Raw genomic sequence first — 15812 nt, forward strand, 5'->3', positions numbered from 1 at the left:
GTTTAATCTGGAGGGTAATGCTGGAGCATTGCAGAGACAGCAGCTTGAGCTGCACCAAGGAAAGCTGCCTGCACGATGGGTCGGCCACAGGGCAGCACAAAGCAGCAGGCTGTCGGTGGTAATTAGCAGGAGGTGAGAGCTAGGTAGCCAGGAAAAGCAGCTGTAGCTGCAGGTGCAGAAAAGCTACAGATGAAAACTGTCATCTTCTTTCATGACTTGCTGCCTGTGATTTTTTTCTTGCTGGAAGGGTCAGGTTTGGCATGGTTTGGCCCACTGCTCGCTTCTTGCGCTGTCAGTTCGGATTCATCAGAGTCTCAGCTGACAGCATCTAATTTTAGAGACAGATTTACCTTTCTGGATCTCTTTGAAGTCTGTCTATTCACCCATGGCCACTGCTGGACTTTCACAGACAGCAAGCACTTTCTTCTTTCTTACAGGGAATGTGAAACACAAGATGGAGCCCTGCCAAATGGATAATGCTGGCAAACACCCACCTTCCGTGGAGAGCAGTCTACAGGCAAGGCTGGGGTGTTCAGAGGGCTGAATGCTGGGCCCTCACAGCCATGGCCATGGCCATGGGGCTCCCTGGCAAGTTACTCACTCCCCACCTACTCCCTCTGTAACCAAGGCAGTGGTTGTCACCACTCAGGCCACTCCTCTGACTCCTGGTGTTTGCTGTAGCTGTGAAACTCCAAACCACATTCCACGCTCCAGTCATTGCAACAGTCCAAAGCACATCTCACCTTTAACCTCCCCTAGACAGCAGCTGGTTATTTTACAGCACATGTGTGGCTTCCCAAAAGTGCTCCAAGTTTGCAACCCACAGGCAGAAGGAGGTGTGCAGATCCTTCCAGAGAGGTCAGCACACACTGTCTGACTGATTGCACTTATTTTTCTACCTGACTCTGGAAAACTGAAAATCTGCCAAGGCCAGGTCTGGAGTCTGCCCTGGCTGGGTCCTGCTTGTCATTCTTTCCTTTGATATTTTTATTTTAAGATGTGATGCAAACAGCCTTGTGCATTGAACCTTTTAAAATCCCTGAGACAGACAAACAGTGACCACACAGCATGATGCAGGTATGGGACTGGGACTTCAAAGACTTGCCAGGATTTAGCATGGAAATGATTATCTGCAGTGTCTGTGCAGTGTGAGGCAGTGGGAAATCCTTACCTCTGACTCTGACACTTCCAGGGGCTTCTCGTTGAGGCCCAAGCCCTCGGTCAGCACAGCCCCGTTGTACTTGTTGCAGATATCCTCATCAGAGTAGTGCAGCCCCCCTGGGCTTGGCCGAGGAGGAGACCTAGGAAATGCAAAGGATGAGTGTTTGGGATGTTGTTATTCCCCTGGAATTAATGAAATCATGCTTAGAAGCCAGAATCACAGCTTGAAGCAGAGACTTGGGTGTTTAAGTCCTCCCTGGATTCTTCAGTCAGACTCTTTAACAGTGCTTGAAGCTAGAAAAAAGACATTTCAAAAGCACAGCATTCCCAGCTTTTTACCTGGTTCCATTTTTCTTTGAGAAGGTGCTCTTGATGTTCAGGTGTCTGCTGTTGAGCTCCAGAGCAGTGAAGCCTCCATTGTCCAGGGTGACTGACTCTTCCACGTTGGAGATGGTTTTACCTGGAGACAGAAAATGAAAGGTTCAGCTGAAACAAAGGCACTTTTCCCCCAAATAGAACTGCAGGAGCAAACGTCTCCTTTTTTCTGTTTTATGACATCAATAATTATTTGAAATTCTTTTTACTTTTCTTACTGCAAGGGAGAACAGAGTGAAGGCAAGGAGTGTATCAGGAATGTGAAGGGGCAGAGGAAGCCAAAAGAGGAGAAAGGAGTTATGGATGGATAGATGGATTTAATTCAGAAGCAAGTATTTAAAATAGCACAGATAAACTGTGCTTCAAAAGTGCTTATTTTTGGGTTTTGACTATAAATAGAAACCAGATAACTAAAGTAGGTGCTGTGAATCCCATTCCATGCTGACTGAAGCAAAGCAAGAGAAAGTAAAACTAGAAAAGGCAGAAAAAGAGGAAAAGAGGAAAGGTAGAGAGAGGAAAAAAAGGCAGGAGTAAAAGCAAGATGAAGGGTAAGTGGACAGCAAATTGGAAAAACATGCCACAGCTGAAATGGGGATCAGGTATGGAGAAATCACTGATAATGTAGGGCAGGAACAAGGATGGGAAGAAGGAAAATACAGCCCAGTGTATTATTTCTCGTGATAAAATCTAGCAGGAGCTTGTTCTCTCCTGTGCTCATCCTTTGTCATCCCAAAGGAGTGACTGAGCCCGTGTCCCAGGGAGAAGGGCTGGCTGCCACTTTGCAGCAGACAGGTGCTTTATCCTCAGCTTCAATTTCAGTGCTGCATTAAGGCTCTGTGAACATGAATATCTGACAGCACAGGTCAGACCTGCCTTTTCATGTCTGTCCCCCAAACACAGTAAAACTAAGAAGATGAGAGACTTCCTATGAGCTGTGCATACAAATATGTAATAGTATTAACTTGGTAAAATGCCACGGTATTCATACATCTTCTATCTCATGGGACTGAAATCTGATTCTAACACTTGTTAGAAGTGAATTACAAAGAAAGAGAGGATCTTCACTTTGGGACTGAATTACTAAATACTGCCTGGAAGACTTCATTACATTAATCCCTAAGAACAGGTAGTGCAGAGACCCATCCACCTGATCCTTTTCATTAATGTGCCTTTTCTGGCACCTCCTGGCATCAGAGAAATTTCCTGCTGCAGGTGGAGGAGGCTATCAGAGAAATACATATGTGAACAACCCTCTCAGGACTTTATCATGCAGGGAGAAGAAAAGGTAAAAGCAATATTCAGAGCTCAAGAATGAGGCTTTTTCAAAGGGGACTATTTGACATTCCAAGTTACAGAGCAGGTAGCTCCTGTTTCCTTTCAAGAAAGGAGACTGGTAAAAATCTTTACCAAAGGAAAATTCAAAGCTTGATGCTCACTATATGTTAAAATATAACAGGTCCAGATAATCAAGACACCTCCTGGCTGCTTGGCCCCCAGCCCAGCAACTGCAGCTTGACTTATGGAAGGAATGTGAGATGCAGGGCACCCAATAGAAAGGAATTGTGATACAGTCCTTACACAGAGAGATTTAGAATATCCACACTGGCACAGCCATGGAGACACAGAATCTTTCTCCTTCTCCCCATCTATCAGGGTGTTATGATAAAGTTAAACAATGTCTCAGCTAATTCCTTATTTATTCCTTATCTGCCAAATGTTTGACCCAGACTTCTTGGCTTTTACTGCAGTCCCTGGGACTTCCAGAGTCTGTCCTGTCTGAGTCCATGGCTGGTCAGTGTCTAAACCCTGATGCAGTGTGGCTAGGGGCAAAAGCCATTTCTACCAAACCAGACAGCAAATGTTCCAAGTCTTCTGCCAAGCAAAATAGCTGTGAACACAGTCCCTGCTGAGGAAATCAGAGGTTCAAAGGAAAGGATCTCTGATTCCCACAGCTTTTGAGACTTTTGCACAGCACAGAGATGATGCCTTACCTCCATTGCAGTTCTTGTACTTCTTGCTCTGGCCGTGCAGGACCAATGCAAACACCACCAGCAGGATGAGGATGAGGCTTGAGAGAGCCATCACCAGAAGAAACCACCACTCCTCATAGAAAGGGGCTTCTGTTTGTGCTGAAAGAACAAAAAAAAAACCATAAAAAAACAGTTCCTCTTTATGCCCCTTTAAAATTTTCTCGTTCCCCACAGGGAATGATGGCTCTGCAATGGTGCTCAGGAGGAGGGGGGTCAGGCTCTCGAGGGGCTTGCTGACCCTTCTAAGATGGCAGAGAACAGGAGCATATCACAGCTCCAAGCCAGAACCCCAGGATGGTTTGGGTTGGAAGGGATCTTAAAGCTCATCCAGGGCCACCCCCTGCCATGGCAGGGACACCTTCCACTGTCCCAGGTTGTTCCAAGCCCCGTCCAACCTGGCCTTGGGCACTGCCTGGGATGGAGCAGCCACAGCTTCTCTACAATCAGTTCCATCTCTACAAGCACCTTTCATACCCCTGGAGCAGCTCCAGAGGCCCTTAGCTAAGTTATCACCAGGAGAAGAGAGGCAGGTTTCTTCCCACAGCTCTGCACACCTACATTTCTTGACCATGGCAGGCTTAGCACTCCTGGGTCAAGGCAACCACTAATACACGTGCCATGACCCATGATAATTCCACTTTGTGGGAGGCTTACCGTGCCAAAATGCTGTTTCAAAGTGGCTCCTTGAAAAATACAGCTAGTGCCAGGGAACAAAGCACTCTTGGTTCAGCATCTTTCAGTACCTCCATTAACTCCAACTTCCAACATTCACTGCTACTCTATATCACTTCTCCATCCACTGAGCCAAGCCTGATGTGCAGCACAGGGATATCAGTTCAATTGCCTGGATTTTGTGTAGTCTCAGGTCATTTCACCCTGTTTGACCTCAAGTGGAAACAGAAAATGACACTAACTTCCCCTTTCCGGAGTTACCTTGCCAGTCTTGGTTTAAAGTAATAAGTATTATTGTTTTCTTGCAGTGATATTCTCTTTGATATCCTTCCTTGAGCTCCCTCAGCTTTGGGGAAAATTTGCAGATTCTGAGCATGAGCCAGCAGCTGATGTAATTTCCCTGTAGTCCTTAAGGTGGAACACCACCTGGCAGGAGGGGGTGAAGCCAGGAGAACAACCCAACCCCTCACTATCACCAAACCCTCTTTCCCTGACTGTCCCAAGGCTGGATCTGAATAAAAGTCTGTTTTAAGCCCAACGATACGAGCTCAAATTTGTTCCAGAATACTGGGTATTCTGCAGCAGGGAAAAACAGCCATGCTCTTTCTTTGCTAGGAGGCCAGTCCAGGCCAATAAAATCCTAGAGACAAACTGCACAAGCCATGCTGGGATGAGCAGATTCAGGGCAATTTATACCTCCCAGTGCCAGCTGAAGTGGCCAGCCTAAAATGCTTTATACTTTTATGACTGTGAATCTCAATGGAAGCCTCTTATTTTCATGCAGCAATTTGAGAGGAACACTGAAGCATCAAAAGGAGGTGAATTAAATAGTTCTGTTCAAGTGGAGAACTTACAAACAAGCAGTTTATTTATAGAAAGCACCACAAGGAGATGCATGCCCTGCTTCAGAGGAATAATGCCTTTGAGCAAAGGAAAGACTGACACGATTGCTGGTCCCTTATACTGTGTTACAGCCTCTCTGAAACCCCAGACAGGAAAAACACCGACTCCTGGTGTTTGAAGTGGGTTGTCCATGCCCTTGTCCTGAAGAAGAAAAGCAGGGGTAGCACTCACAGTGAAATCCATGGAAGCTCTCACGGGGTAAGTGGTTAATTGTGTCAGGACGGCGCAGCAGCCGCGATGGCGAGAGCAGCACTTGCTACTCCTGCCTGCTGGGGAGTTGTTGAATGGTGTCCATGCCTTTCACTGGAGCAGCAAAGAGATAAAAGCCACTCCAGATACTGGAGCACTGCCAGGTTCTCAGGACTCTCCAGAATTTTGAATCACAAAGCTGCTTTATCAGATTCTTTTATTTCCCTTGTCTTTGCTGACACAGCAAGGATGAAACCTATGGCTCAAAAGCAACCTGGAGTAGAGTGGGGGAAGAGGAGACCCAGCAAAGCCTTCCCAAGAGCAAGGCCTCTCACCTCACCAGAGGCCAAGGCATGCATTCAGCTGCCCAGCCCAGGCAAGCTGAGAGGAATTTGATTTTCAAGGTATTCAAGCCCCTTCAGAAAAGCAGAGGGTGGGCTGCTCACAGGGATTTGGGAAGCACGTTTAGGTCATAGCCCTGTTTACTGGGAGTAAGCACAGGAGAGTGGGAAGAGCCCCAGAGCATCACAAATGAGCTGTTCTGGTGGAGGGGGGCTGGAGCAAGACTGCCAGCACAAAGCATTGTCAGGAATAACGTGAAACTACACTTCTGTATTTGTGGGAGCTAAATACAAGTAACACAGAAAACGTTTATCAGAGTCCAGAGTAAAAAAAAGAAAGCAGAGCAAACAAAAACCATTCTAGGAATGGAGAAAAAGCAAACAAATTGCAGACTCTACAAATTAGTCTTATGACAAGAGATCTGACATACATACTCTGAGTAGGTTCTTTATCAAGCTTAAAAATGGCACATGCACATTTTTCCTCTTGAGAATCGAGCATACTGTAATTCAAACCTTAATTCACCACTTTATTACTCCAGTTTTATCCTAAAACAAGTGAAAACAAACTGCCTTTGATTATTTGCTGCAGTTAGAGAGTCTGATTTGTTTCTTTTCCCCCCCTCTTCTCCTTCAGCCTCGGGAAATTCCAATGAAAAAGACTTTAAAAAAAAAAATTCCATGATTACCTGATACTGCCACAGAAGGAACACTTGGCTCTCCATAGCCAAACTCGTTGACAGCCACCACCCGAAATTCGTAGGTGACTCCTTGTCTGAGTTTGTCCAGGCCCACTGTGTAGGAGGTGGCGCTGCGAGGGATGTCCTTCACGAACATATCCCAGAGTCCTTCATCTAGGAGAGCAGCAAGGAGAGAAATGGCATCAGCTGTGTGCCCTGGCACTTCCACCTGCTCAGTGAGAGAGCTTGTCACCAGCGCTGTGCTGGAGCCACAGGCAGGGACACACTCCCCTGGAGGCTGCCCTGTGGTACACACAGATGTTAGAATGCCCTGCAATGCATTAATTCAGGATGGGAGATTTTCATAGCCCAGATGGAAGAGGTCTCTCAATCAGCAGCAGCACCCACACAGACCTGAGCTGGCTGGAGCAGCTGCCACTCCCTCCTGTTTGGGTAAGGTCACCCATCAGCACATCTGTCATTTGATAGATCAGGGAAACCCAAGGCAACATTAATGAGTCCTAATCACAAAGGTTTTGCTTGCCTTTTACACTGCAAAATTTGCTTTGTTGTTGAACTATAAGTCCTGGGAGGCTCTGTAGTGCCAGGGGACTGGTGTCACAGGAGTGCTGCTTGCTCCATGACAGCAACAGAGATGTGTCCTTTGCATGGCACAAAGCTGGTGCTGCACTCTGTGCTCTGCAGTTTTAAACAGAAATGGGTTTTGTTTATTTTTATAAAGCTGTTGAAGTTGTTAGAAGCACAATAACATTCTGATGGGAGTGTTTCAGTAGGGTAATCCTTGCTCTCCACAGCCATAATGACATTAATCCTGATCCACATCCTAACGAGGCACCATCCCATCCCTGATCCACACCTGTAACCTCACATTAACTTGACTACAATGGAATGAACTTTCAAGAAGATGGATTCTGGTACCAGGAGCAACAAAAACAACTATAATGAAAAATACCACTCAAAAATGTTGAGGGCAGGAATCAAACATTAATCTGGCTGATTAACTTCCCAGTAAAAATTGGTGCCCAGCACTTCTGCTGAGAAAATGGAGTCTCTGTGTACACGTAGGGCCAAACCCTCAGCTCACCTACCCAGTGTAGCTCTCACAGACCTGACCTCACAAGCATCCCATTGGGCTTTTACTTTTAGCTATCAAAGCTGTTCCAACAATATCTATTTTTCTCTCCATGTCCCACAGCAGTGGGGATAGGATGATAACCTCTCCACAGACACGACTTCAGTGTGGGAGCTGCCTGCTTTGAAAGATCTGCACTGCGTGCTCGCCAGCAGCAGGACTTCTGTAGCTCGAGGTGTTATCAAGGTAACAATAAAGCAGGAGCCAGCCCTGTTACCCTCAGTGACTCGTTCTGCTGCAGTGTGAGGCAGGAATCTGTTCTCATTTGCTTTGCCTTTACCTGAGTGTAACCTAATTGGAGTCACTGCAGCGATTCCAGAACTGTGCTGGTGTAACAGAGCAAGATCTGGCCCTCAGCCTGCTCCTGTGCCACAGGGAATAGCAGCAAAGATGGATTGATTAACACTGCAGGTGCATTTCCATGTGAATGTTTTAGCTTTGGCACCAGTAAATATTTGGCTCGGTGATTTGTACTGTGCTGCACGTCTGGTGACACACACAATGAGTAACAGCCCCAAACTACAGCTTTTCTGGTCAGGAGGATTGGCAGTCTCAGCAGATGCAAAAAGCAGGCTGGAATGTTATTGTTCCAGCTGCATTTGAGAAACACCAAAGAACAATAAAAACAGGTAATTTTCATGCCATGCTTAAAACTCGGACCAATACATTATTCAACAGCATGATCAGACTATAATGAAGTTATCATAATGTACCATTGTTATGTATTAGCTGGGTATTACAATGGCTATAAAACAAGAGATAAAATATTGACTTCCCTTTTACAGGGCAATAGAAGCCGAGATTATTTCTACCACATAAAGTTACAATGTAATAAAAAGGGAGTTTGGGATTTAGTTTCTCTGAAGAGGGTGGAGTGAGGGATGCATTTTCAAAGTTGGATTGTTGCAGCCACCAATACTCAGAAGATGCATCTCACGACTATAAAATATTGCCATATTTGCTAGAATTGCCTAAGCTTTCATAAACACATTTGTAAACAGCAATAAGAGAATTTGAGCCCATTGTGAATTGTCTGAAAAGCAATTTGTTTGCATTCAAAGCCACTTAAATAGGGGAAGAAAAAGCAACAATAAAAGTGAATGTTCAGCACTCATTACAACAAACACAACTGTTCAGACACACACTTTCTCACTCATTTTCTCAAACCTATCAGGGTGCACAGTGCAGAAAGCCCAACAGACAAAGAAGTGTAAATTTAACTGCTTTGTGAAGCTTGCAGTAAGTTGGGAAAAGCACCCCTGAGAGGTCAACATTGCATTTCCTCCTCTCTGTCCCCTTGGCTATGGTGGTGACAGTGTGGGGTAGCAAAGGCTGCTGGTGGATGTTTCTTCAGAGGTATTTCTGTCTCACAGGGACTCAGAGATGCTCTAGCTGGTGGCCATGTAGTCACTGGCCCATCTCCCTTTCATTCACTGAAAGAATCTTTGTCAAAACTTTGTTTTTTTCCCTGGGGTAGGACTGCCAGTGCTGAGTTAATGGTTTGATTTGATGATCTTGGAGGTCTTTTCCAACCTTAATGATTCTAAAATGGGACCCAGCTCATTATCCCTGAGGTCCCAGAGAGGTGCTGATGCAGCTACAGTGGACAGATGTCCTATGTCTTCCCCACTGCTGACCCCTAAGCACAGCATAGCCTGTGGCTTCCCTAGCCCTGGCCAGCAAGATTTTTAATTCCAAAGCCTCAATTAATTTATCTTATATCCATCTGGAACATCCAGACTCCTCTTTGTAAACAATGATCACAATCAGATATATCCAAACTAAAAAATCACTTTATTCCAGTAGTGAACTTTGAGATTAAATCTTGAACACACACTTGTGAATTCCTTCACTGCACCTCTCCCCGTCCTCAAAACCAGGTATGCTCTAGGTATGCTCTAAATGTTAGAAGTTCAGCTGAAAGAGAATTCATGAGAAGGTCACCTGTGATAGCAGAGACTGGCCTTTCAGTTCAGTAGAAAATCCTTAGTGTACCACACACAACATTTTCTGCTCCATTTAGGGAGGAAAGATGCACATGCCATGGCTGGGACATCAGCTGGGTATTAACTCTTAGAAACCACTGGGAAGAGCAAGTTTGCAACCCTTAACAGGGCTCAGGTGCAGGGCTCAGAGGGGCATCCCCAGGGAAGCTGCCCTTGCTTTTTCTTTTCAGTCACATCAGTCCCCATCTTCACTCCCCACTGCCTTTCACTGGGCACTCAGCCTCTTAAACATGTGATGGAAAAGCAAGTGCTCCACGAAAAAGAAAGATTTTTCTTTGCTCCTTCTTTCTGTCAGTTTGCCCTGCCCCATCCTAACTCCTGCTGATGGGAGATTTGCTCTTCACCTCCCAGCCTCGACGCTCTGTCCCGTCTGAGCTTGAGGACCAGGCACAGGGAGAGGATCTGAGTGACAGGGGAAGGTGAAGCCACCTCTGCCCTAACGCCGTGTCCAGCCCATGTTGGAGAGGAGCTGCTCTGCTCCCGTGGGCCAGCCCGGCGTCACAGGCCATTAATCAGGGTCTCCACGCTAAATAAAGCTGTCACTCAGCGAGGGAGGCTCCCAGCCCCACTAAATCCAGCCACTGACAACCCAGGGCATGGAGAGCTGTCAGTTATCTGGGTTTTAAACACCAGCAGTCCCCTCTCAGAGCAGGAGAGCTGGGCTGTAAAGCTCCCTCCTAATTACACATTAGAAGGTTTATGAGGGGAGAAGCTGCTGAGAGTTAAGGCCCGGCTGAACGCCACCGGTGTTCCTCCTACAGAGGACACAATTAAAACGTGGCTGTGTTTGTCAGAGGCAAAGGGCTGGATTATCATGCAGAGCAGTGGAAGGACAAGAATGGGAAGTGAAGGCTGACAAACTGTCAGGCCCGGTGTGTCACTCGCCAGCAGAAGTGAAAAAGGCCCCATGGCAGATGCCGGGGATGCAGCTGCACCCTTCACTTTGAATTTACTGACTTCTGCTGGTTCGTGTCCATGTTTGACACCGCGCTCCCTCATTTGGGTAAAAATAAATAGAAAAGGAAGAAAACAGAAAAACACCACTCAAGACACCAGAAAGGAAACGAAAGCAAACACTGCCCTCAGGGCGTGGGAAGCAAAACCCAGCATTTATGAGGTAGACAATTCCCACTCCAAGCAGATGGGTTCTTTCCCTAAATGTCTGTTGCCTTCATGGAACTCATCATCTTGAAAGCTGGAAAGGGACTTTTTACAAGGGCATGGGGTGACAGGACAAGGGGGAATGGCTTCAAACTGAGAGGGCAGGGATAGATGGGATATCAGGGAGAAATTCCTCCCTGGGAGGGTGGTGAGGCTCTGGTACAGGTTGTCCAGAGAAGCCGTGGCTGCCCCATCCCCTGAAAGTGTCCAAGGCCAGGCTGGAAGGGGCTTGGAGCCACCAGGTCTAATAGCAAGTGTCCCTGCCCATGGCAGGGGGATGGAGCTGGATGATCTTTAAGGTGCCTTCCAATCCACACCAATCCATTTAGGTGCAAATCTCTTCCAGTTGCCTGACATCATCCCCTGCTTGGCAAAAGCACACAAAGTCCAAAATTGTGGTGGGGAGAGGAAGCAGAAAAGGAAATCTCCCTCTGCTTGTTCTGGGTCAGGGAGGCTCCTTCTGAGGTGACAGAAGCCAGGAAGATGTGTCACTTATGGACATGGTTCAGTGGTGGACATGGCAGAGTTTGGCTTATGGTTGGATTTGTTGACCTGAAGGGTTTTTTCCAATCTAAATGATTCTGTGAGGCCCAACAGCTACACAGCTGCTCTGCACAGGCTGACCCATGGATGGAGGTCTCATGGGGCAGCTCCACATCCAGGGGCACTCCTGGCCTGTGGATCCCCGGGGTGTTTCACAAACACCTCCCTGGCAGACAGGGGTCACTGGGAAACAGCTCTGGCTGAGACTGCTGGGAATGCACAGGCCACATGCCCACCACTAAAGCACAGTGACAGGAACCTTTGGCTAGGACCTGGAGCTGGGAAAAAAGAGGTGAAGCCAGCTTCTCCATTCCTCCCAGCAGCACTGGGAACCTTGTGCCATTTGTCTTTTGCTCTGTATGTAAAAGCTGAGGGCACAATCTATTCCCCATTCCTCAGCCAGCCCAGCTGATGTCTGGGGAGCATTTACAGTGGCAGAGACAGAGCCTGCTTAATTGCATTTCTTGTAATGCACACGGAGCTAAACTGGAATCCATTTCTCTAAGGACAGAGAAGTTGAAGGAAAAGAAAAACTCCTCTGTTTCTGTAATGTCGTCCTCTAGTACAGATCACTCTGGAAAAAATATTGGTTTGCCTGCTTCATCCCTGTGTGTGAGAGTACTCAAAATGCAGAGGAGGTACTGAGCCTGGTCACCTTCCATAAAGCCAGCAGAGAAACAGGGAAATCAAATGAGCAGTCTCAGCTGCCTGCTGCCACCATTGCTAAACCCAGCAGGGCAGAGGAGCCCTGGGAGACACAGCAGGGCTCCGAAAAATTCAAAGGGAAGTGACAAAAGGGAGTAGGGTTTGCCATTTCTGACAGAAAGCCATCCTCCTACTCTGATGGAAGAGTCTTGGCAGGGAGCTACAGCAGGGAAAATGAGATGATACAGCATTTAACGTTTGGGGTAATGAGGCCTGTAACAGATGACACTTGAGATGTGAAACACTAAGGTAGTGGTATTGCATTTAAATATTGGCAACAAGCTAAAGCTTTTCATCTGTCTGCTCAACGCCCCCTTTTTTGACCTCAGAAGGATAAATATCTTTTCCTTTCTTGATTTTATGTGAAGAGCACAAGTCAACTGCTCTCCTCTTGGAACAACTCCTCCTTAAAAACAATCCACACTCTTAAAATCCACACTCTAGTGCCTGTATAAATCAACATGCAAAAGCAAATTTTTAGAATTATATTAAAACAGGAACTACTCTGAATGACCAGCCCTGAGAGGAAGAATTCGTTCCCTGCTTTTGTTAAGCTCGTAATTCAGATTTCAGACTCTTCTGTGCAGAGATGAGGAAGAAAAGCAGCAGAGAGAGGAAGCTGACACTTGGGTGGAATAAGCAAATCTTCCAATTAGTCTGTCTCCTCTCCTGGATCACATTTCACGCTTCCTACAGCTGCAACCAGAACGAAGGATGAGAATCCAGCATACAAATGCCTAGTTCATTTGCTACAGCAGCATGAATAGGATTAAAATAATCTGAAGAGGAATTAAATGCCTCGACAGTCAGGTTGCAAGAGCGGGAGAATAAAACCTCTTGTGTGCCTTTCCAGGATCAGTGGAGTGGGGCCAGCAGAAGTGACCCAGGGTCAATGCAGCTCAGACCTGCCTTGGAGGGACTATTTTCTTCCTACTCAAAAGGAGTGGGCCCCAAATCCTGCATCCTTAGCCATGAGCTGTGAAATGTTTGTTCACATCCAACGGGAGTCGAGTGGATGAGTTTCCAATGTCACCACTCACACAAGCTGGATTTCCAAACTTGCAGACATGCTGTACATGGGCTGCAGGTTTCCCCCTAAAATACTCTGGCTCACAGAAAACCTGTCTGGGGGAAATGTAAGCTGGTAAGTGATTTTAAATTAACAAGTTTGGTTTAACTTGCTAACAATGCTGTTCGAATAAGAAAATATTTTCTATCTCTGATGAAATAAGGACAGAACTCAAAAAGCTGATGCAGGTGAAATAGAAGCACAGCAATGTCATGCCTCTAACTGAAAGTAAACTTGATCACTCTGGGAAACCCCAGTGCTTTGGGGAGGTATGTATTTCCTTTGCTTTTATTTCAAAAACAATTGACAAGTTAAATTACAGAAATAAGAAAGAATTTTTAGGATTAGAGCAGAGCCTCACTACAGAGCAAATTCTATCAGATGCAGGTATGGAAACCTGCATCTTCAGAGATAACCTCAATAATTTCCTTACTGGTCTGGTTAAATGTAATTAAAATCATTGGTTTTAAATGCAACCTTGCATTCAAGACACAAACAAATTTCTTGATCAAATCAAACAGATAAGCATTCATTTAATCAATATATAATCAAGCAATGTGCAAACACCTGGAAGTGAAAAAGAAAGAACCAGCAGCCAAGATGATTATGTCAAGTATAGATCATGTTTAATTTTCTTCTGTGACAGAGTAGCAGACCTTGTCAATAGAGGAGAAAGAGCAGACATCATATATCCTGACTTCAGCAAATCTTTTCACTTGGTGACATTCAAACACCGCCTACGTGGAACAAGGAGCTGGTGGAGGTATCACCAGCTGGAAAACTGTACCCAGGGAGTGGTTATCAACATCCCCTGTCAGAGTGGAGGGAAGCTATCAAGGGAGATTACACAGAGGCCTGGCAGCACTCACTGGCTTTCCTTAATGACTGAGTTCCCAGGAAATCTGTGCTTTTTGAATTTGCAAGGGGTACCAAGCTGCAATCAGGCTGGAGCACACACTGACTTTCAAAATTACCTTGTCCAAGTGGGGGAACACTCTGGAAAAAAAGCAGAGAACAGCTTCACTAAGATGCAAATCCCAGAAGCAAAGGAGCTCTGGGAAAGCACCAAGAAAAACTGTGGTGATGGGGAATTCCTTCCCCCTGCCTCAATGCTCTCCCTGCAGAACAAATGGGGGAAGAATTGTGTATGTGCTGCTGAAGCCCTGGCCCTATTATTAACATTAAAACAGTAATTAGCTGCTGTGCTCTGCTGCAGAAGGGGACAGATTTCTATCTGTGGTTCTCAAAGTACAGCTTGCAAATACTTATTAGTCCTTGCTCCTGAAAGATGCTGCAAGCATTTAAATGAGTTTTAATTATTAACTATATTAGTTCATCTGTTGGATGATTTTCCAGTGATGTAACACAGTGAAAGCCAGAGTAGTCAGGGTAATTTTCTGTGACTACTCCTAAAGAGGAGAAAATATGCCAAACCACATAATAAACCAGTAACATCTTAATACTAAATGGAAACATATTCTCTCACAAAATCCTATTACCTTACTGGAATGACAAAGAGCCTCTCTACTTCAGCAGGGGCTGAAGGAAGGGAACTGATGACATCAAACTCCCCACATCTCCTGGGGCTTACCTGAGGGTCGTGCCTCTATAATGTAGCCAGTTGTGGGTTTTTCTCCTGAATCTCCCTCAGTCCATTGCAGTGTCAGCCCAGAAGCAGATTTTGTCACCAGGATTTCCTGAGGGGAGCCAGGAGACCCTGAAGGAGGAAAGGAAAGTAGCAAATGAAGGTGGCATTAAACTGCAGCATGAATTGTTTCTGCTGAGAGAGAAAAATTATCTTGCAGTGTTGGTCAACAAATATGCAACATAAACCAGCTCTGTGGGCTACTGCCCTGACTTTTTCAGTAGCTCCAGTACCAGCAGTTACATATCAATGGGGTTTACAGGTCACAGGCTCATAGAATATCCTGAGTTGGAAGGGACCCACTAGGATCATCAAAGTCCAACTCATGGCCCTACAGGAGATAACCTTGACGAAGTGGGGGGGGTTACACCTTTTGTGTTAAGAAGGAAAGAGAAAAAGGACTCTCATTTTATCCATTGCCACTGCTATTTCTCATTTCAAAAGTGAAATTAGCCTGTGAGGTTCATGGAGAGATTCATGGGGACAGGCACTGCCCATTGGCTTGGCAAGATGCCATGGCCAAGTTAGAAAGGATTCCTCATCTACACTTGGTCTGTGGTCTGATGTGAGAGACTCTGCGAGTGGGAAACAAACAAAAATCAGAGCTATGGCCACTGCACCAATTGTTACTTACCTGCCAGGTTGGTATCATTGGAGGGCATTTACCTTGTTGGATTATCTGTATATCGAAGTCACTGATCAAATAAGAAAACCAGCTCTGGTTACAGAGCTGAACCAAGCAGGGAACCCTGCCCTGCAGCTGCTCTTGACACAGCAAGAAATCCACAGATCTCTCCCTCTGCAGAAGCCAACGTGTCAGGAGAGAACAACTGTAAATTTTTTCTGGTTTTGTATCCAGAAATCTCTGTTGGTTTCAGCAGCTACTCCAGTTCTGCCTCCCACTGCAGAGCAGTACAGTCAGAATTATGCACTGCGCTGTCAGGCAGCAGCCTGGAAATCCCTGGCTGGCCTGTTTGCATTATGATTTATTTATAGTGTTTTGTTTATTCACATTAAACTTCTAGGTTTCAGGAAAAAAAAAGGAAACATGTTTTTCATGGCAGTTGTGAAATGTGCTGAATCACATCCCATGACTCAGCTTCTCCTTGGAGCTGGAAATTCATGTGAAGCCCTGAGCGCACCATTCCCTGCTAGTGCCCTGTGTTTGTAGAAATGATG

General features: G+C 45.9%; 1 protein-coding gene across 10 annotated transcripts in view; it reads right to left on the reverse strand.

Moving 5' to 3' along the window:
* SDK1 (sidekick cell adhesion molecule 1) overlaps window positions 1-15812 on the reverse strand; it is a 378688-nt gene that overhangs the window by 7908 nt on the left and 354968 nt on the right. For all 10 annotated transcript variants that reach the window (XM_085592158.1, XM_085592155.1, XM_085592154.1 and 7 more), the window contains 5 exons: window positions 14580-14705; window positions 6361-6525; window positions 3528-3665; window positions 1501-1621; window positions 1172-1301 (listed from right to left, as the gene is read on the reverse strand). In XM_085592158.1, coding sequence (XP_085448284.1) covers window positions 1172-1301; window positions 1501-1621; window positions 3528-3665; window positions 6361-6525; window positions 14580-14705 — 680 coding nt within the window. The remainder of the gene's footprint in view (window positions 1-1171; window positions 1302-1500; window positions 1622-3527; window positions 3666-6360; window positions 6526-14579; window positions 14706-15812) is intronic.

This window comes from Lonchura striata, chromosome 14 (genome assembly GCF_050655825.1).
Source record: "Lonchura striata isolate lonStrDom1 chromosome 14, ASM5065582v1, whole genome shotgun sequence".
NCBI classification, from domain to species: Eukaryota; Metazoa; Chordata; class Aves; order Passeriformes; family Estrildidae; genus Lonchura; species Lonchura striata.